The following is a 21,290-nucleotide window of genomic DNA, read 5'->3' on the forward strand; positions in this document are numbered from 1 at the left end:
TTCTGTAATTAGTTCCTTATTACATGTTTAATTAATGGCATTGCAGCCTACGCAGAGTATCTGATCTAAACAGCTATAAGAAATGTCAGCCATGACACAGTTGTGATGTGCGACACTAAGGCCCCAATTCTGCAAACGTGCATGGGCTTGACTTTACTATCATCAGTGGATCTACCCATACTAGTAAAGTTAAACAAATGTATAAGTCATTGCAGGATGGAGCCTTAGTAAGGCCCTTATTCAGCAAGATACGTAAACATGTGCATAACTTAAAGCACGTGAGTAGCCCCAAGTTACATATATTCTTAAATAAATATCTTGCTGAACAGGGGCCCAAGATTGTAAGATCTCCTTCTCCTGGCAGGGACCATGTATTGTTATGAATGTATATTGACACAATGGAGTCTCAATCTTGATTGGGCCTCCAGGTATCTACTGCAATACATACATCATAAATGCTATTTATAATAAAGGTGGCCTTTTATTATTTTTTGTTTTTTGTGTAGACCTTTTAGCTAGTTATCCTTGACCTTCATGGATGAGCATTTGTTGTCATGTGTTAATTTATTGTTATTAATATTTAGTGCTGATATTTATCATCCACTTGAAATATTTATTCCTGTTCATTATGAATTGTGATCACTTGGGCCTGGTGCTGCATTTGACTTTATTTGCATTTCCAAATACAGAACAATGGAAATTTTGAGTGTGGATCTTTGGCAGGATGAGGAAAAGGAAACACAAGATGTGAAGTCTGAAGAGTTATATATGTTATATATACAAGAATAACGGATAACAAAATATTGAAAGCTGAATATTCACTTTTGATGACTTTTTTTTTCAAAGTTAAAGGGAAAAGTAATTCTTCTGTCTGAAAAAATTCTACTTATTGTTAGACCCCCTATGATGCTATAACTACAATTGTTATTCTCTCTTTTTTCAGTTTGTTTACTTTGTAAATTTGAGAGCACTTCTGTGTACAGTCAATTTCATTTCCCCTGTGTAGTTAATTAGGCCTTGTGCCCATGTGCTGCTGCATTGAATGGGACTCCATTTGGGTGCAGGGGTCTGCACTAGCAGATTAAGGGCCTTCAATTGTCAGCTTTCTTTGTGGACTTTTTGTACCGCAATAAGGGAGAGAGCGTTATTGGTAAAAATAGGATGTTGTGATAGTGAACTTTCAGAAATTGACAAGGAGGATGAGGCAACTGTGATACCTGAAATTACTTTTTAAACTTATAAACTAATTAGATTTCAAGTTAAATATGTCCCTTTATTATTGAAGATTTTAGCATTGCATGAACAATATTTTTATGTAACACAAAATTAGGCACTGATCCTGCGCTGAGCTAGGTAAGGGAAGACCCCCAACACCTATATGGAGCTTCACTATCCAGTGCAAAGGTCTGCTTGTGTAGAGCAGCTTGCAAGATCAGGATCTTAATTAGTGCCATGTACCCATAATATGTTTCACCTAGTTCTATAGTTGTTGTTTTTGTGTGGGTTTTTTTTTTCATAGGGGGACATATTCCTATATATAAAATCCTTTCCAGACTCCTGGTACTGTCTGCACAGATTTAACAGTACCTGATGGGACTTATTACTATTAGATCCTCCCCCTATAAAAAAAAGTAATATTTAAAGGAACCCCAAACCTAAAAATAGTCAACGACTGCTGCATTTTTCTCCTTATTATTCCTTCAACGTCGGCATTAAATCAGCGGAGATGATGCACCGAAGCTGTAGCTGTTGTTTGTAGCTGTATTTTTGGTAACACTGATTAGGACTGCTGCCGCTTCCCGGAGGCTCGGGCGCAGCGGCAGCTAGAGCGCGCGGAGGAAGAATGAGACACCCCGGCGGCGGCGGCAGCAGCAGTAGTTTCCCCTTTCCCCAGCCCTGGCTCCACGGGCGCATGCTCACTTGTGCCCGCAGCCCTGGACCATATTTGTCAGGACTACTCGAGAGACGGAGAAAGAGAGATTGGGGGGGTAAGAAGCGGCTGGTTCTGATCTAATCTGTAACCCCGCCGTTAGGGCGGTGCAATGCAAACGGCTGGTGATGGTTTTTAATCCCCCCCCCCCCGCCGTAGGGGAAGATGAAAGTTAGAGAGAGCGTGAGAGATAAAGGGAGGCGCACCTCCTCTCCCTTACGAAACATATCTGGGGAAGCGGAGAAGGGGGTGGGGGGCTTCTGCACCCCCACCGCTGGCGGCAAGGATGGAACTTAATGCAGGGGAAAGTGGGCAAGTGACTCTCAAGTGGCTGGAGAGCGGGTGGGTCACTGGGGTATCTCCCTAAATACTAAGTGTGCGAGTGTGAAAGAGGAACAAAAGAGAGAGCGAGAGAGGTGCTTTGTGTTTATTTATTTTTCTTCCCAAACACACGAAGGGTGGACTAGGGAGAGGAGGGAGCTGCTGGGAAATGTGGACGCGGGGGGGTGGAGGGAGGAGAGAAACATTTTGCAGACCTGCCCCACCAATGAGCTTGTCAGTTGGCTCCATTTAATGACACTTACGGGGCACCGCCGTGTCGCTAGGAACAATGTAACGTGGGTGCAGCGGCTGGGATTTGGGGGGGGGGGGATGCATGAGTGTGTGTGTGCGGGGTTCATATCGGCAGGTTCCCCTGCCCACCCTGTGCTCTTTGTTCCCGATACCCCAAAGGGAGGAGAGGCGTAAGGGCTCCAGGGGGCAATGGGCAGGCGACGGGGGCTTTTTCACACCCCGGTTTTCGGGTCTTGAAGCAGCGAGAGGTGGCGGCTGCCGGGATATACCGGTTGAACGTGCAGCGTGTCGCTTGTGCAAAGGCCTGTTCAGCGCACGGCAGAGAGAGTTTGCATTTTCTTCTGCTTCTGCACTTTGTGTGTGTGTGTGAGGGATATTTAAAATATCATCTCCCAATTTCCGCCATTTTGGGGAAAGTTTGCACACACACGTAGAAAAAAAAAGAAGCGCCTGGCAATTTTTTTAAGAAAGGGGTGGGGGTGGGGGGCAGTCTGGCTGGAGCGTGTTTGATTCCTGTCGGTGGCGTGTGCGAAGCTTCTCTCTCTGCTGTGGACGTGGTGGGGAGTGGGGTGGCTCCTGGCTCTCCAAGGGGGCTGTGTGCGATTGATGGGGGGGGGGCTTGGCTCCTGTCACTCTAGGGACTGTAGGGTTGTGCTGGGGGGGCTTCTGGAGGACGGCTTGTGTGTGTGTATGCGTGCGCGCGCGCGTGCTGACACACGTGTAGAAATGTGTGCCTAGTATGGGGGGGGGCAGCAGTTCCACAAGTTGTGGATTGTTGCTTACCCTATATATTTTGGGAGGGGGGATTCTCCCTCCTTCTCCCCCCCCCCCGCGCTTCCTGCAGCCTGTGTGCACAATAACAGGATATCTACCAGCCACTTGCTCTAATGGGTGATGAGGCAGCAAGTTGGGGTGGGGGTGGAAAGCGCTCGCACAAAGCGTCCGCCCGCCCCCTCCCCAGCGACGGGAATGAACGTGGGACCCAGAGCGGGCCGGGGGGCACAAGCTTTGCTAGGCGGCCTGGGGGAGCAGACATGCAGGGGGCGGACTCAAGTTTCTTTCCCCCCCCCTTCCCCCCCCGCCCATCGTGGGAGCGGACGCGCCCGAGAGCGTGAGAGAAAAGTTTTCGCGAGGCGCTGCCTGCGCCTCCCCAAGGCGGGAGGCTGGGGATGCGGAGAGTAGCTGGCTCCTGGGGGAGGGAGAGTCCTCCCGCAGCTCTGCCTTTACCTTCCCCTTAGGAAGGAGGGTAATTTCTCTTCCAGGGGACTCTGGAGATTGGCTGAGCACGAGCGAGGAGGGTTCACCAGCAAATCTCCCGAGTCCGCCGGAGAGCACTCGCCCTCCTCCTCGGGGGTGGGGATGGGGGAGGAGAAGGTAAGTTTCCCTCTGGCTTAGGTTGAGTGAGGGAAGACAACCCTCACTTCCCGGATCCCGGCCCCGTCTGCAGAAAGGGGGTGGGGGTGGGGAATCACAGGGTCCCGGTGCACAAGCAGAGTCCCTCTCTCGTTATGCAACTTCCTCAGGAGCGCTTTGCGCCCAGTTCCTACCCCGACAACGGCGCGCTCGCTCCTGCGCTCGCCCTCGGAGGGGCATTGCGGCCAGGCAGACAGCTGAGCGAGGAGCGCTCCCTTCGGCCTGCCCCCGCCCCATGCTGATTCCCTGGCGCTTTAATAGCGCGGGGTAGGCTTTGCCCGAGTTTATTTACTAAGAATCGCGTCGCTCTGTTGTTGCGCAAACCCTCCAGCAGCCTGTGCTGCGGTGGGAGTGTTAATCGTGGGGACGCCAGGAAGGTGCATGCAAATACTTTCGGCTTTTTGATTTCTGCCCTATTTTCGGGAAGATATGGACCTGAGTTCAGTACTTCAAAGTTTCAAGTGCAGCAAAAGAATGCCGCAAAAGTGGCCAAGGAGGGACCTCTGCTGGTGGAACTGAGGTATCCACCCTAGGGCGGAAAATGCAAAGTTGGCCTGCAGTTTGTAGTTACCTCTAATCTTGACATCTAAAAGGAAAATCAATCTCAAAGGAATGCTCAGGCAAAAATATCTAATTAAGAGGGTGTTTCTTCTACTGTTCCTATACAACTCTAGCCTTACATTTTGAAAAGTGACTAGTGGGTTTTTTGTTCCCCTTCCTCCCCTCCCCACTTGTTACCATAAAGGGGTCTGGTTGTCAGAGGGTGAGTTCTCAACAGTTCCTGAAAATTAGGCCCCTTAAGGTATCATTCTCGGGGTAGGCACAGAAAAATGCTTAACTTTTGATATGGTAGGTCACCATTGTTTTCTTAAATTGTCTTTGTTACTAATAACACCATGTATATAATACACTGGAGAGTTTTAAAACTAGTTGTTAACTTTTAGGCCGTTTAATTTTGCAATTTTACTCAGATTGACCTCAGCTGGTCATTTTCACTTTTGTTTTTACTCATGAATTGGCACTATATTTTTAGGGCTAACAATACCACAGTGGGTGTTGAAATAAAAACGGAAACACCAAGTTTTCTATTCACCTTGTTTTAAAAAAATTGATTTTACAAAAAAAAATCTACATTCAAAAGTAATAAAATATTTCTAAGCAACTTTAAACATAATGTACACTTTAGGAGAGTGATTCTTCACAGAGGAAAATTATCTGATTCCCAATAGCTTGTGTCACTGACTTTAATATTAACATCTATGGGAGAGAAACTAGAGATTGAAGATGCTGGGTCATTTTGTTTAAAATCTGACAGTGTGGGTTAATTGGCATTCTCTGTAGTATATGTACAACTGCTATGTATAGTCTAATTTTTTTTTAATGAATCAAGCAAATGAAGTGCTGGTAGATCTGTCATCTCTTTGGGAGACTATTCCATAGTGTAATAAACATATTTGTTAAGAAATGTTCATTTACATTTAATTTGCTGTTAATGTTGTATCTTTCATTTGCGGTCAGCTTCATTTAATCACTTTATCTAGAAGGGTGCTTTTAAAAGTCCCAAGAGCTTGTAAGAAAAAAACAATTGTTTGACTACATTGTGAATGTTTGGTGTCCTCTTAATGACCAAGCACTTGTTGAGTTTAATTGGGTTTCACCTGTTGTGTGTGGAGAGAGCAGAGGGGTTGCTGATTGAACAGGTGACTTTATTTTTTGTGTTACTTTATTTACCGTTCATCTTTTTTTATGCTGCTTATAATTAGGATGGGGGAGTGTGTATGGTGTGGAGGCGGGGACTGAGGAATCAATGGCTGTACAATATGGTGATTACAAAAGACAGAGAGAGTGATTGTGCATATGTAGTAGTAGCTTGTTGAGTACTTCAAGAGCAGATCTGCGGATCATAAGAGCAAATGTGCTGTGAACTACACAAAGTCTGAGAGAAAGAAAAGTCTGTAAATGCAATAATGTAGTGGCTATATTAAGAGTTGGAGAGACTTGAATTCTGTGTTAAAGACAAAGTGGCAGATGGGAGCTGGTCACTATGAGCAGAAAAAAAGAATGGCTCACTATGCAGTGAAATTAACTATGGGGATCTTATTTTTCCTAAAAATGAATATTTCAAAGTAAGTGAGATGAAGTACAGCAGAAAGATTCCATGAAGTACAGTTCTGTCCAGAGAGACATCCAGTCAGGAGCTGTGAAGAGCCAGTACTTTTAGTCCAAGGAACAAATAAAAGTAGGCTGAAGGTTAGGGTAAATCTTGGCCATCTGGCTCAAATAATTAAGGGAAACTAAAGAACAGGACATCAGAGTTCCTTTACTTAGAAATATTATCGATTAGATTAAGCCTCCACTGAGGACTGCATAGGCCATAACAGATTACACAACCGATCAAGTGGTTCACTTGAAAAATTTTGCATTTATGTGGTCTCTGTAAACAAAATCAGAGATATCAGTGATAGACTTTTTTTAGATTGGTGGCATAACTGTTTTCTGAGTATTATTATGGTGCTCTAAACTATAGATAGTTAAAAAGACATATTAAACAAGGGCTGCTTCTATTAGAAAATGTTACCCATTCTCTAGCAGTGGTACAGAAGTTTTAGTGTTAGCAGTGGTGTAAGAACACAAGCAGAGATGGGGCTTAGGAGCAAACATCTTATACCTTTACTAGCACTTGTGCAGGTGCACTGTTGCTGAAAAATGGGTGCCAGGTTTTCTAGTATAGATGCAGCCAGAGACTATTTATGGAGAAAGACTTTAAACTATCTTACTGGGAGGGAGGTACAACCGTCTGGAAGTGTCGCTGGAGAATCCAGCGAAGAGGAAAGATGCAACAACTAAAATAAGAAAATGGATAGAACTGAGATTAAAGGGATACACCCTAAAAGCTACTCAGTTTGAAAAAGATTAAGTTTCAAATTATTACCTGTGCTTGGGTCCCTCTGCCAGTGTTGATGGTTTTACGATCACACATTTTATTTTATTTTTATTTTTTTTAAGTAGTTTATCTCCCAGCGGCTAAATTAAAGACCTCCATGAACCTGACTGATTAGATATGGGGAAAAGTGAAACTTACTGTACACAAAATGCTGTCAAATGCATAAAGAAAACAAACTGTAAAAAGAGAAATATATTTTTCTAATATATTTTCTTTAGTTGTATTTGGTATTTGTGACAACAGTAGTTTAAAGAGAATCAGGAGTGTGACTTTTTTCTAGTTCATGGCACCCCTGTAAGTAGCGAGGAAAAAAAGTTAAGAAAGAAAAATGTTAGTGTGGGGGGAGGAAGAGTATGAAATATACCCAACCTGTTTCCCACAGAGAATAATTAAATGATCACTTAAAGGGATTGTGGACCCAATCTAGTAATTTTACAATGAGGAATGGGTAATTCTACTGCCCAGTAATCCAACAAGTGCAGTCCCACTGCATTTGTTGTCAATGGGAAGATAATTTACACAGATCTGTGACTAGAGAAAGAGGAGCCTGGGTTGTCTGAGAAGAGGCTTCTTGCAGGTGGCAACGTGTAACTTTCCCTGCATGTGGCTTTGTGGGGCATGGAGGTGCTGGTATTTTTCAGCCTATCTGTGATACTAGGTTGCCTTCTCTTCTCTGCAGTAACAGCAGCCCTTGACAATTTTCACTTAGTTCAAGGACAGAGCCGCTGCTACTTAAGAGTCCATCATTGGTACCGTAAGAGAAAATGGATAGCCTTTCAGCTCCCATTGGATAGGGGTTATAGATTAGTAGGTTGGGAGCCCTAATGCATTGTTTCACCATCTGACCCACACACTTTCACTCTTATGCCTTACAGCACAGACATATGCATGTCTGTCTGTCTAATATACTTACCTAGGTCCCGTATACTAATCACATCATAGTGGTATGGAAGTGTCTGAAAAGAGTGATACACAAGCAGGTTCTGTTGACCCAGTAGTAATATCTCTAGTTTTGAGATCCACTGTCTTCATTGCTGAGCATCTCTGTAATGAATTGGGCCCACTCTCTGGCTAAAAATTATACATACAAGTTCTCTTCAAATTTACAGATAACGCCTTAGATTATCAGAATTTGGGTAGATGTCAGGTAAAATTTTTCAAGCATTGACTTAAATAATGAATGCTTCTATTAGCATTGATTTTTTGATGCATTCTATGACTAATCTTACAATTACTTTTTTTTAAAATACTTGCTCATTTAAGTGAAACATCCCTCCCATATCTTTGCTTGAAATCTTTAAGAAGAGAAGCTTACAACGGATGACACTGTCTAATTTTTTTAACTCTATTATTCTTTGTAAGTGTCTGTTCTGTAATGCATGCATTCCTTATTGATTCCAGTTGGTAAAGATAAATGCTTTTCTAATGAAGGTGTGCAATCTTATTTCAGAAACTTGTTTGTTTTAATAAAAATGTTAAATATGTAGAAAACAGAAAGCTCATATTAAAATATTTAAGCTGTGCTTTGCCTCTTCAAACCACTGCAGAAGCATTAATTAATGCTCTCAACACATCTGAAAATACTATGTTTTACAGATGAGAAAACTAAGGAGAGAAGTGATTTCTTTAAGGCATATGACAGATGTTGCCATAGGTCCTAATCTAAAGTCCATTGAAGTCAATGGAAAGGTTCCCATTGATTTCAATGGGCTTTGTATTAGGCTTTTTAGAAGTCAGATGTTCAAAGCTCTTACTGTACTCTAATGATTAGGACATAGAACTGTCTCTTGCTGTTAAGGTTTGGCACAATACTTCCGTTATTTGGCCACAACTTAACTCTCTATATGACTACTATTTTCATAAAGCACCATATATGATTTGCAAAATGAGGTATTATCAATTCAAAGAACCATCAAATCAGAACTTTAAAGGATAAAAAGAAAATGGGGAGTTTATAGATATACAGTAGTCTTCATTATTTTGTGTTTTGTAGATGTAGATACAGCATATGATTTTTATCCTTTCCTTTCCTTTAATTTCTTTCTTTCATTGGCCTGTTTCTTTCTCCTTACCACCTCCAGTAGAGGAAGTCGTTTAGAGCTAGCAGTCTCAGATTTTTCATCATTTTTGTATTCAAGACCCCAGAAAGCCAGGAAGCAGAGATTTTGTTGAATACAGGTGCCTCTGGCAGCTAAACTTATTATTGGTCAGCACAATATAACAGTCCCATGGTGGTATCAGCCTATGGAGAGAGGACTGTCCTGAAGACTGGAAGAGAGTACCCATGGTTGAAAGTACAAATTGTGCCTGGACTGTTGGGTTAATATTAAAAAAGGAAAAACACTAATGAGTGTTGTTTGCACCCTGAAACCTCCCCCCCTTTTTTTTCCTGTTTTTTATCCTTGCTAAACAGTAGAGTCTAGAAAACATGTTAATCACTTCTTGAGGCCAACAATGGAGAGATGGTTAGCTACAATCAAATTAATATGTATATGGCCTGATTAAGAAACGCATACATATACTCCTTTGTGGTCAATATTCCCTTCTGTCTCTTAAAAATATATATCTTGTGTAAAAAGATTAGGTTGTAAGGGTTATTTTCCTTCCTAATTCGTTCTTCTCAAATGACAGTGATACAGAGCATTCTCAGTGCTGAGAGCAGCACCAGCAGAGGCTGGGGAGACAGCTGTAACTCCTGTCTTCCCCTCCTCAGTAAGATACCGTCTCTGGCGAGGTATCGGGCAATGTGGGAGACGCATGCCTCTGCAGCCTTAAGCCATCAGAACACTTACACTATAACAAATAAACCTACAGATTGGATTACTGCCGTGTGCTCTAAACGGGGATATTTTAAGATTACTTGGAAACTTCAGCTAATGCAGAATGCAGCTGACCATTTGCTTAGCCAAGCTACTCAGAGCACATTACACCAGTGATCTTAAAACTACATTGGCTTCCAGTTTGTTTCCAGATAAATCCAAATTGTTAGCTCTTTATGGTTTGGATCATGTGTTTCCGCGAGAGACTGCCTCTGTCTTTAGGTCCTACAACTGTATTTTAGATCAGCTGCAGCATGCCCAGATTTATACATCTGCAAGTTGGAGAGGGGATTCTTGGTGGGTCTTAGTTTTGGAATTCACTTCCTTTCTTGGTCAGATGGAGTTCATATATGTTGACCTTAGGTGATAGCTGAAGATCCCTCTCACTATAATTGTTTTGTTTTTTTGGTTGTTTTTTTTTTGCAGGTCTGGGATTTGTTTAGTTTACACTGGGGCTGGTGTAGATTTATTTATACTTTTTTATTAAAAAAGAATAGTACATGCACCTAGAACACATTTTATAAGCTCATTCTATTTAATCATAGACATTAGAGATAAAAACCATCCAATTCATCTTCCTGCCAATTCAAGATTGTTCCTCAAAGTATGTAAAGTTTTGTCACAATACTCTCTTTAGGCCCAGATGCCTGCCTCTCAAGTCTCTGAACCCCAGCTGTCACATGTACAATAACGGTGGTGTCTCACTGAGGTCCTATACCCTTACTCATATTGAGTAGTACCTTTTTAGTGGGACTGTTAATGAAATACGGCATTACTCAGTGTGGGTAAAGGTGGCAGAATCAGGCTCTGGGAGAACTACTACTAAAAATGGGAGGAAAACTTACAGAAATGTAAAGGCTATCACAATCGTGGACACAAAAATGAAGACTAAATTTTGAAATGACTGCTTCTAAGGGAAAGGTAGACAGCATACTACCTAATCTAGTTGCATACTGTTCCTTGAGTTAGAACTTTAGAATAACATTTTTATTCTCAAATTTTTACTCAGAAACTTTCAAAAATCCTAAATTCCCTTCTGCTGTGTTTACCCCGCTTTCTCAAACTCTGCTTTCTGTGACTGAACAAGTGAGTTAATTCACTTAGAGCAGTGTTTCTGTAAACAGCATATTTTAAGAAAATATTGGTGAATATTTCTGGGAAATTGATTTTGAACTTTTAAACAGGAACATTCCCACCGGAAACCTGATTCAAAGAGTAATTCTCAAACACTTGTGGAACAGAAACAATACTGTGTGACTTACATGTCCAATTGAAACCAACATTTTGAATTTAAAATATTGAATACTTGCAACAAACTGCTTGCAAACAATCTGCAAGCTAAGTTTTAGTCTCAGAAAGTATTTGGTAAATAAATATGAATAAGAACTAAAATTGAAAAAACTGTAAGCTGCTAATGGACAGTTCATGAACCAAAAGAGAAACTAAATTGGCTTTTCAAATAGTTCACATGTGTAGATTATAGAAGTCTTTTTTTTTTCTTTAAGAAAAAGAATAGTTTACTCTGGTTTCACATTGAACAAATAGAAAATCAAGTGCAGTCCCATAATTTGAAGATTCTTGGGTTTACAAGAATATGAGGAAGGTGAAGAGTTAATATCCTTTCTTGACAAATGGCTGCTAGAGATTTTGCAGTTCAGTGTAACTGATGACCCTTTCATGATTGCAAGGGGGATTCGATCACAACCGGAGAAAGTGACAAGTACTGTATAACTATTACTGCTTGTGTAACTGATTTAGGGGAGAGACTTCTACAGCAGCAAATGCCATTGAAATCCATTATTTGTAAGGGTAAACAGTTCCTTTTTCTTCTGGGTTTGCTTCAATGAAGCAAAAGGAGATCTAGTAAAACAACAACTCTCCGTGTGTGTGTGTGTATATAAATATATATTTAAGAAGATGTTTGCATAAAGTATTATATACATTATGTGCAACTTCATGCTTGGGGTAAAGAATATTTGAAGGATTTCTTTTATTCTGCGTCAGCCAGCAAACACTATTTTGTACTCTAGAAGCGAGGTTTAATTTGGACTTGGATAAGAAACTCACCTAAGCATATTACCAGCTATAAAGAAAAGCTAGCTCTTTTAATCAGTACTTAACATATATACTTGTATTTGTTTCTTGCTTCCTCCGTGTATAAAAATATGATTTTCTCATGTAAGCCTGTGTGCAATTTGAATTTTCTGATTTATCTTCTATCCAGCCTATCCCCAGTGTTTGTTTTTTTTAAAGGATTCCAAAAGATAGGCACCTTACTTTTGTGGCATTAGCTCATATTTTCTGTACCTTGATAAAGCAAGTTATGTGTGTTCTGGATGTGAGTGGAAGGACAATTTGATATTCATTGTGTAAAGTGAGCTTGAAGAAATGTCCATGAATGAAACATCAACTTGGAGTTAGGTTTTATCTGAAAATGTTTTCTCATTTATTTTTTCCAGTGCATGCATCATGAATGAATCTGCCTCAAGTGCAAGTGGCCAAGAGTTTGATGTATTTAGTGTTATGGACTGGAAGGATGGCATAGGTACTCTGCCAGGAAGTGACCTGAAGGTAAGATAATATCAGGTGTTTTTAAAAGACTGTAATAAAAACTGTATAAATGCATAGGGAAGAGGGGGAATATGTGTCACCCATTGCTAGGTGGGTGTTGTGTTCCTCTCTGTGCCTGGTTCACAGAGGATGAGTGTCCGTTACAGCCCTCAGCTAAAGGCTATTTAAGCTGAAGCTGTAGAAACTCATGCTTTTAGCTCTAGAGGTCCCTGGTTTAATCCCTGGTGTCTGTTAAAATGGCACCTGTCACATATACACAGGATAAGCAGGAGTACAACTCTAAGCCAGAGTTCAAGTGCCCAAAAGCCAGTAAGTCTCAAAATCTAAGGCTGAACAATCAACTTTAAAATGGTACTGTCGATTTAAAATCTATTGTTGTTTGCAGTGTTGTTGTAGCCTATGTCTTTCTCTATTCTGTTGTACGAAAGATGCACATAAATGGGGAAATTCACCCCAGTAGGGGTATCAAATGAATGCTTCTGATTGTTAGGACATTTTAGAAATTTGAATAATACTTTTGTTTTCTCTCTTCCAAAGTATAGATCATGACTGCATGTTTACTAGGATGTAATGATAAGTAATATTTTAAATATTCTGAAATACTAAAGTTTAAAAAAAATCAAATATACATTTATATCTAGTAGTTCTGGTTTTTCTCTTTAGGCCTTCAGCTGTTTAACAAAAGATATGGTTATTATATCGGAGACCCTTTCTTACAAAGTTCTTATTAATGAAAATATAATTTTTTACGTAATTCCACTCAGACTGACATTGGTGAGGTGTTTTTATAGTATATTTTTTAAAGAGGGTCTCAGATATTCATTTATAAATGGCTCTGGGTTAAAGAACTGTATGTCCACTGGTGCTTTAAGATTGTGTTGTTGGAATGAAGTGCCCTAGAAAGTGGGAAATGGGTTTCAGATTTAGGATAAATATATTATAAATGTCTTTTTGACTACATTACATTAAAATAATATTTTGGAATGCCTAAGGTATAGGATGGACAGAACATATTGCAATGCCATTATATAAATCAGTGGTATACCCTTAGCTGGAGTACTGTGATTAGCTCTAGTCACCTTATTTCACACAAGAGAGAGCAGAACGAGGGTGGATTGCTTTGACAGTGAGTTAGATCACCAATCTTAATAATGATTTAAATCAGCAAGCAGGAAGCCTTGATTTAAATCATAGAGTATAATTGAGTCTTACATTTGTACTTTTTAGTTATTTTCCTAGAGAGAGGTTGATTTCATTGGATAGTAACTATTAAAGTATGTTGATTGGCAACTAAATATAGCCTTTACACTAAATTTGATGCTTCTTTCTGCTAACCAGGAGGATGCACTACATCTGTACACGTTTTTAAGCAGTTATATAGTTTACCTTATATTTAATCAGATTCTTAATTTTTATATTTTTATGTTAGAAAATGGTGAATGATGCATTTCCTGTTTACTAGATTATTCATTTATTTTTTATTGGAAATTCAAATTTAATAGTGCACAAAAACAGCTTTTAAAAATTATTAAATAGAACTACCTTAAATATGCTAGATACCGAAGACATTTTTTATCAAAAAGTTTATTAAAACATGTTTTGCATTTAAAACTAACTAATTTATTAAACAAAGAAGGTATTGCCTGTAATTAGTAAATTGAACTGATTGTTTCTGATTATCATGTCCTTCAAGTTTTTAGAACTAGTAGAATTTACCCTCTTTCACCTAGTTTTTATTCATAGATTGGAAGAGGAAAACAAGCCTTCCTGTGTTTTTTTGTTTTGTTTTGTTTTTTTAACTTCCAACTGGTGTATTAAGTTTGAATGAACAAGTCATTTAACTGAACTAGTTAAATTAACTGAAATGAAGAAAATATTCTCTCTGCACCAGCAGAGAAGGGTCTTGCTGTCAAAAACTGGTTCAGCACTTCAACAAACTTAAGTTCCAGGTGCTTAGCCAGTGATTTCCATGTGGTCGGTGGTTTGATTTTCTTTAAAACTTGACAGCAAACATGTACTGCTTAATATTATTTTTGTATTTAATTTAAATTATTTAAATACATTGTAGTAAGTAAAGGGCTTAACATAGGTTGTTAATTTCAGATTTAATTTTAAATAAGGTTATTTAATTGAATTTAAATTAAAAAATCCTATTTCAATAAAATAATCTGCTTTAATTGTTTTAAAATAAATAATTGATTTTTTATCCACTGTGGCAGAAACAGAAGTGGCTCAAAAATGGGCAACAACATTATTAGAGGCATAGAAAAACTTCCATGTGAAGAGTGATTGAAAAGATTGGGTCTGATACCTGAGGTCCCAAGTCAGGTATGCACTAAGTATATGCTTAAGTATATCCTTATTCAAGAAAGCATGAACTTTAAATTTAAACATATGCTTAAGTTCCCTAGACTTTAATTGGATTTAAGCATGGCTTATATGCTTGATGAATAGGAATGCTTTCCTGAATCTGGGCTTTAGAGAAGAGACAAGTAAGAGGGAACACAATAAAGGTATACAAAATACTGAATGGAATAGAGAAGATAGATTAGGCAAATCTATTAATCCATTCTCATAATATAAGAACAAAGGAATGTTAAATGAAACTGAAATGAAAGGCAGAAAATGTAAAACTGATGAAAGAAAATACATTTTCGCAGAGTGCACTATTAGCTTGGAGGAATGCATTGTCACATGATCTCATGGAGGCCAAGAGTTTAGAAGACTTCACAAACAGATTGGATGTTTATGTGGATAACAAGTACATCTAGAATTAGAGTAAGGATTTAAAAACAAGTTTTGGATGGAATATAAACATTTATGCTTTAGGGCATAAACCAGTCTCTAAGTAGTGATGGTTAGGAAGAAACTTTCCTGGTAAGCAGGGTATTCCATAGTTGCTTGTTGCAAAGTCTTGTTCCTTACACTGATGCCTCTTTTGCTGGCCAGGTTACTACAAGGCCATTGGTCTTATCCACTATTGCAGTTCCTATGGGGGAAAAAATGTAAAAGGAAAAAATAAAAACTATTCACCTTCTGAAACTTATAGTTTCTTTAATCCTGTGTTGCTCATCTTGGATGGATTAATTTCTGCATTTTCTGAGTTTTAAATCAAGATTGGGATTTTTTAAAAAAACCTTCTCCACTTCAAACAGTAATTATTTTTGGGAAGTTGTGTGGCCTGTGTCATACAAGAAGTCAAACTAGATGATTACAGTTGTCCCTTCTGACCTTGGAATCTATGAATACAATAAATAGATGGTGCCTGCCCTAAAGAACTTGCAATCTAACTATACGATGAAAGGGAACAGGTGGATATGGCAAACGGGCAGGGGAGCACAAGGTAACAATATGTTCACTATATTAGCAGTGATCATAGCCTACCAACTGCCTAACTGTTCTTTTGTGTTTTAAAGGAATCACAGCACAGGTGTTTTTTAAGAAAGAAGATATTGTAGGGACTCTGGTTTTTTGATTTTTTTTTTTTTAAGAGGGAGCTCCTCCCATACATAATAGGTTGCATGGCAGAAAGCATAAAAGTATACTCTGGAAAAGTTGACAGATGGACTGATAATGTTGGCAGAGCAAAGGCAGGGCTCACCAGCTGACTAGAACATAAAGGTTCATAGAGTGGGGATAGTCAGTGTACAACCTTAAAAGTGGAGACAAGTAGTCTGGGCTTGCGCAGTGGGAAAGAGGGAGCCCAGTGGAGGGATTCAGAGAAGGGGGTGAAGTGGTAAAAGTGATAAACCAGAAATATGATTCTTCATAAATGAAAAACAGATTAATTCCACAAGGGTTTAAAAACACTAGATATTTACATTGAAATATAATGGCAAAATCCTGTGAAAATTTCTTGTTGAAAAAAACACAAAACTAGAGCTCACATTCCTTACAGATTAGTCATAGATTGGGGCTGCTAGGGGTTACCACAAAAAATAGTAATAAATAACAGTAGAACTATTCACAGCAAACAATTTGTTGTTTGAATTAACCCTTTTATCTGTTTGGAAATTGTCTGTGAGCATGTCATGCCTCTTTCAGATTTGTTGGTTATTCACAATTGTTCAAATATTCTTGTGTAATGTTCGTAAACTGTGAGTATTGTTTTGAATATTCAGTATCTCTTTGAGCTTTGTTTTTGGTCATCTAGGTCATATGGTATTTGAGTTCTCTGATCGGATGATGCATTTGTCTGTTTTTAAAATAAATCATTTTCTGTCCTTGCTCTTTCTCTACTATATTCATACCCAGTCCCACCAGTAAAAGATGTTAGGGCACACACTTCTAGCACAAATACGTGTTCTTGCAGGAGCAAGCATATTTTTACACGAACCATTGCATTTACATGAGTACAAGTGAACAAAAAGTGCTTATATAAATGTTCAAAAAGTCTTGAGTGTGGTCAAATTGAAATGTGATTAGAATTCCTGAAATGTTTGTAAATAACTTTTCTCAGTATTTGTCCCGCACTCATTACAGACATTCTCTTGTTGTTCACTGTGAAATAGAGATTTTTGAAAGCACAGAAAGAGATACCATTTTGTCCTGAGTAACTGAAGCATGGTCTTCTGACTCAAATATAGGGATGGGAGTTGGGTGCTATGACTTCTATTCCCAGCTCTGCAGCAGACTTTTTATCCATGCCTCAGTTTCTACATTTATGAAATGGTGAGAATACAACATCATAGAGATGTTGTGAAGCTTAATTATTGTTTGTTAAATACTTTGAGATCTTTGGACAGAACATGATACAGAAATATATTTTGATACACATAGCTCACAAAATATAATGTTAGTTAAAATCTATACTTTGCTTTGAACATGCAATGTGCTAAATGAATGCCAAAAAATAATTATTATAAAAGGTATAAATGCGAGAAATGTAGATAATTAGGATTATTCAGAGAACAGAGAAAACTATAAATTGTAGTTAAGTAGTTTGACATTTGAAAAGGAAGATTTGAGAGTAATATAGTGAAGATCCTTCTACTGTATTTTAGTACAGATAGTTTTAATGAAGTAAACACACTGGAACTCTGGTATTTTAGACGCACGGCGTGTAATGCTGAAGTTTATAACTCTTCTCTTCAGTAGACTAAGTAGCATGTGCCGATCTGAAACGCTTCAATGCTTTCCAATTGCTCTGCGCTAGGCAGGGTTGAAGAGCTGATAACTTCTGAAGTGAAGAGCATGTATAAATACCTTTTTTTAAAAAAATCACCGTTTGCTAAATGCACACAGAAACATCATCACTTCAAGATTTAAGTGCTTTTAAGTGGAAAAGCTGTAATAATTTAAAATTGCTTCCTGCTGGAGTTACTGAAGATTTATGGAGTGCTTTAAGTTTCTTTATTTAACTGTTGTGTTTCCAAAGTGAACTGTGGTATATTGCAGGGATACTACTTGAGGTCACTATGTCCAGCTAACAAATGGCAATTAAACCAAACAAAAAGGAACAAATACATGTGGTATTTACCAAAAAAAAAAAAAAAAAAATCACCCTGAAAATATATAAGGGTTAGTCCAGTAGAACAAACAAAAATTATACAGGACATAAACACTAGAGTGTGGTCAGTTAATTAGAGTGATGTGGGATACTCCCAGCTAAGTTTTAAAGGAGTGTAGGGTGTGTGCCGCCAAAGTGGAGCTTATGATCATTAAAACTGTTCTCCTTGAATACTGAAGTACATGAGAACATAATGGGTCAGACCAATGGTCCATCTAGCCAGTATCCTGTCTTCTGACAGTGGCCAATGCCAGATGTGTCAGAAGGAATGAACAGAACAGGGCAAGTGTGGAGTGATCCATCCCTTGTTATCCAGTCCCAGGTTTCTGCAGTTGGAGGTTTAGCGACATCAGGAGCAGGGGGTTGCATCCCTATTAGCCATTGATGAATGACCTTCATGAATTTATCTTATTCTTTTTTTAACCTACTTGTACTTTTAGTCTTTACAGCATCCCAGGGCAGTGAGTTCCACAGGTTGACTGTTGTGTGAAGAAATACTTCCTTTTGTTTGTTTTAAACCTGTTGCTTATTAATTTCATTGTGAGACCCCTAATTCTTGTGTTATATGAAGGGTAAATAATACTTCCCTCTTCAGTTTCTCTATACTATTCATGATTTCTTAGTACTCTGTCATATGTCCTCTTAGTCATCTCTTTTCTTTTTTTGGAAACTTTATTGTATAGTTTTTATGTAAAGTACAAACACATAATGAAACAAAACATATAAATACATGCATGAAATGGAAATAACAAATTCAATGTTCATTATTTGCAAAACCTAGGGAAAAAATACAAACAAATCCTGAACCCATAGAGGTCATACAGGGCATCAGTTATTGGTGACTAAATAGATAAATGAGTGAGAATATAACCTATGTGTATTGGGCATTAATATGTACTAAATTGCAAAAGTATGTAATAGTTTCATGTGTGATTTGACATCCTCATATTTAGGGCCCTACCAAATTCACAACCATGAAAAACGCGTCACAGACCGTGAAATCTGGTCTCCCCCCATGAAATTGGGTCTTTTGTGTGCTTTTACCCTCTACTATACAGATTTCTTGGGGGGGGGGAGCAGTGTTTCTCAAATTGGGGGTCCTGACCCAAAAGGGAGTTGCAGGGGGGGTATGGTATTGCCACCTTCACTTCTGCGCTGCCTTCAGAGCTGGGTGGCCAGAGAGTGGTGGCTGTTGGCCTAGCACCCAGGTCTGAAGGCAGTGCCCCCCAGCAGCAGTGCAGAAGTAAGAGTGGCAATACCGGACCATGCCATCCTTACTTCTGCGCTGCTGCTGCTGGTGGTTCTGCCTTCAGAGCTGGGCTCCCAGCCAGCAGCTGTCCCTCTCCAGCTGCCCAACTCTGAAAGCAGCACCACTGCCAGCAGCAGCATAGATGTATGGGTAGCAGTACCGCAAACCCTCCCTACAATAACCTTGCGACCCCCCCCCCCCAGCTCCTGTCAGGACCCCTACAATTACAATACCATGAAATTTCAGATTAAAATAGTTGAAATCATTAAATTTACAATGTTTAAAATCCTATGACTGTGAAATTGACCAAAATGGACCATGAGTTTGGTAGGGCCCTACTTGTATTTTCTCCAAGTGGTCATTTTTTCCATTAATGCAATTGTAGAGAGCTCACTAAGCCAGTCTGTGTATGAGGGACGAATTGCAGATTTCTGTTTTCTCAAAGTAACTCTTTTGGCTGCTAAAATAGTACTGCAATCTGTTTCTTAATGTTAACTGGTAATACCGATTTATCTGGCACCCATAAAACACATAAGTTTGGAGAAGGAAAGATAGCGACACTTAAGTTTTCGAGACAGCCCAGAATAAGGTGTTCCAGAACACATACGTTTTTGATAGATATAGAGGATGTGCAGAACGTTGGCGTGTGGCTATTTGCATCTCTAGCATTTGCTGTGTGTTGCCAATGTAGCCTTAAGCAAATGTTCTAAAGTCCAGTAGTACCTGTTTAATATCTTGTTCTGGAAGAATTGCAAGGATGAAGAACTTGAAGTATCTTTCACAGGAAGCCAGATATCCTCCCAGGTTTCTATTGAGATACTAAGGTTAAGTTTTTTTTCCCCCATTTTTCTTTGACTGAGATTGAGAGGGTCACCTATAAATTCTTCTTTGAGTAACATCCATACAGGTGCTCCACTATAGGTGCGGTAGCACCCCCTGCAACTAGGATCGGTGATCTTTGGTAGCAGTGCCCATTGGACTACACATGTGCTCCTCCTTGTCTTGTGCCATGAGTGGCATCTATAGGCTGAGTGGTCCAACTGCCCTTGGTTCCTTCTTAACCATCTTTGGTCTGGGACAGAATCCGGAGCAGACCCCTTCTATCCTCTGAGCCCTAAGATAGTACCCTGACCTGTTTACCTGAATAGTTACTCCTTTCCTTTAAATGTCCTCTTCCCCTTAAAAAAAAAAAAAAATTCCTCGTACTTCCCTCCCTGTTAGTTCTTAGCTTAGAATACATTTTTCCGCTTCCTGCCCTTCCAACCCGGAGAGGTCCTCGAGGCCAGCCTCGGACCCCAGTCCAGATACTTTGCCCACGCGGTGCTCATGCTTAGCTAGATCATCAACTGACCCTCACTCGCTGCATCCTTCCAAGAGAAAATCCTGTTTCCCATGCAGACGGGAAGAAATGGGCCACCACCTTGCCCTCGAAGGAACTGTCTGGCAGAACACCATCCACTGTGAATTCAATACCCTCAACATTTTCAGGGGTGGGACATAGCTTCTGTGACCGTCTGAGTACCTTTGGTACCAGAGCTAAGGAGAGGTCTAAGGACCCTAAATGGGCAGGCCCAAAGGTGATTGCACTGTCTCTTGACACAGAGGAGCACAGTGTGGGACATTCAAAAACTGTACCGACTGCCCCAGCCAAATCAAGTTCAGGCGCTTCGACACTGACATCTCTATTGGTACGACATCTGTAGCGGCACCGAGCAAATTCGCAGCACTAAGCAAGCCATCGGCACTGATGTGAACACTGGCACCGAGGAGACCCTCAGGACTGGATTAGCCTTCGGCGCCGAGTAAACCTATTTGATCTGCTGGCTGTTCCAGGGAATGCAGTCCCCCTCACCCCAGCACCGACTCAACTGCCAGTGGCGATGAAGTTTCTCTCTCCTCCACAGGAGTTCAGTTACCCAAAAGATCTGATGGTATCTGACATGCCTGAGTTGCTGCTACTCCGACACGAGCTCTCCATCTCACGTCTCTTCTCCAGCACTACTCACCCTTCCCCAGTGAGGAAGAGGATGAGGAATACTCCGTCCCATCCTTATATTTGGGATGTACCCAAAAAGCATTCTCTGCATGTCCTCGCTGCTTGGAAACTGGGACCGAATCAGGGCCCTGGTATGGATCCCCATGGATGCAACCCCACGCACCAATCCCTTCATCGGGCCATACTGGGCTATATACAGAGCACATTTTCCAAAGTCTTCCAAAGAACAGAGCTGGAGACATCTGCGCTCACCATCCTCTTCCGTCTCCTAACCACCAGAGGCTGA

At 40.0% G+C, this 21,290-nt stretch overlaps 1 protein-coding gene across 6 annotated transcripts in view; it reads left to right on the plus strand.

The window, feature by feature from the left end:
• The first annotated feature begins 1,890 nt into the window (after positions 1–1,890).
• Positions 1,891–21,290, plus strand: part of L3MBTL3 (L3MBTL histone methyl-lysine binding protein 3) — a 156,962-nt gene continuing 137,562 nt past the window's right edge. The window contains exons 1-2 of one of the 6 annotated variants that reach the window (XM_075126735.1): positions 1,891–1,988; positions 12,139–12,250. In XM_075126735.1, coding sequence (XP_074982836.1) covers positions 12,149–12,250 — 102 coding nt within the window. In that variant the 5' untranslated portion in view covers positions 1,891–1,988; positions 12,139–12,148. Of the gene's footprint in view, positions 1,989–2,460; positions 2,543–3,764; positions 3,878–4,218; positions 4,437–12,138; positions 12,251–14,469; positions 14,579–21,290 lie in introns of those variants that run through there. The other 5 variants (XM_075126731.1, XM_048844597.2, XM_075126734.1 and 2 more) reach the window with 5 other exon arrangements.

The sequence above is a fragment of the Caretta caretta genome, chromosome 3, assembly GCF_965140235.1.
Source record: "Caretta caretta isolate rCarCar2 chromosome 3, rCarCar1.hap1, whole genome shotgun sequence".
NCBI classification, from domain to species: Eukaryota; Metazoa; Chordata; order Testudines; family Cheloniidae; genus Caretta; species Caretta caretta.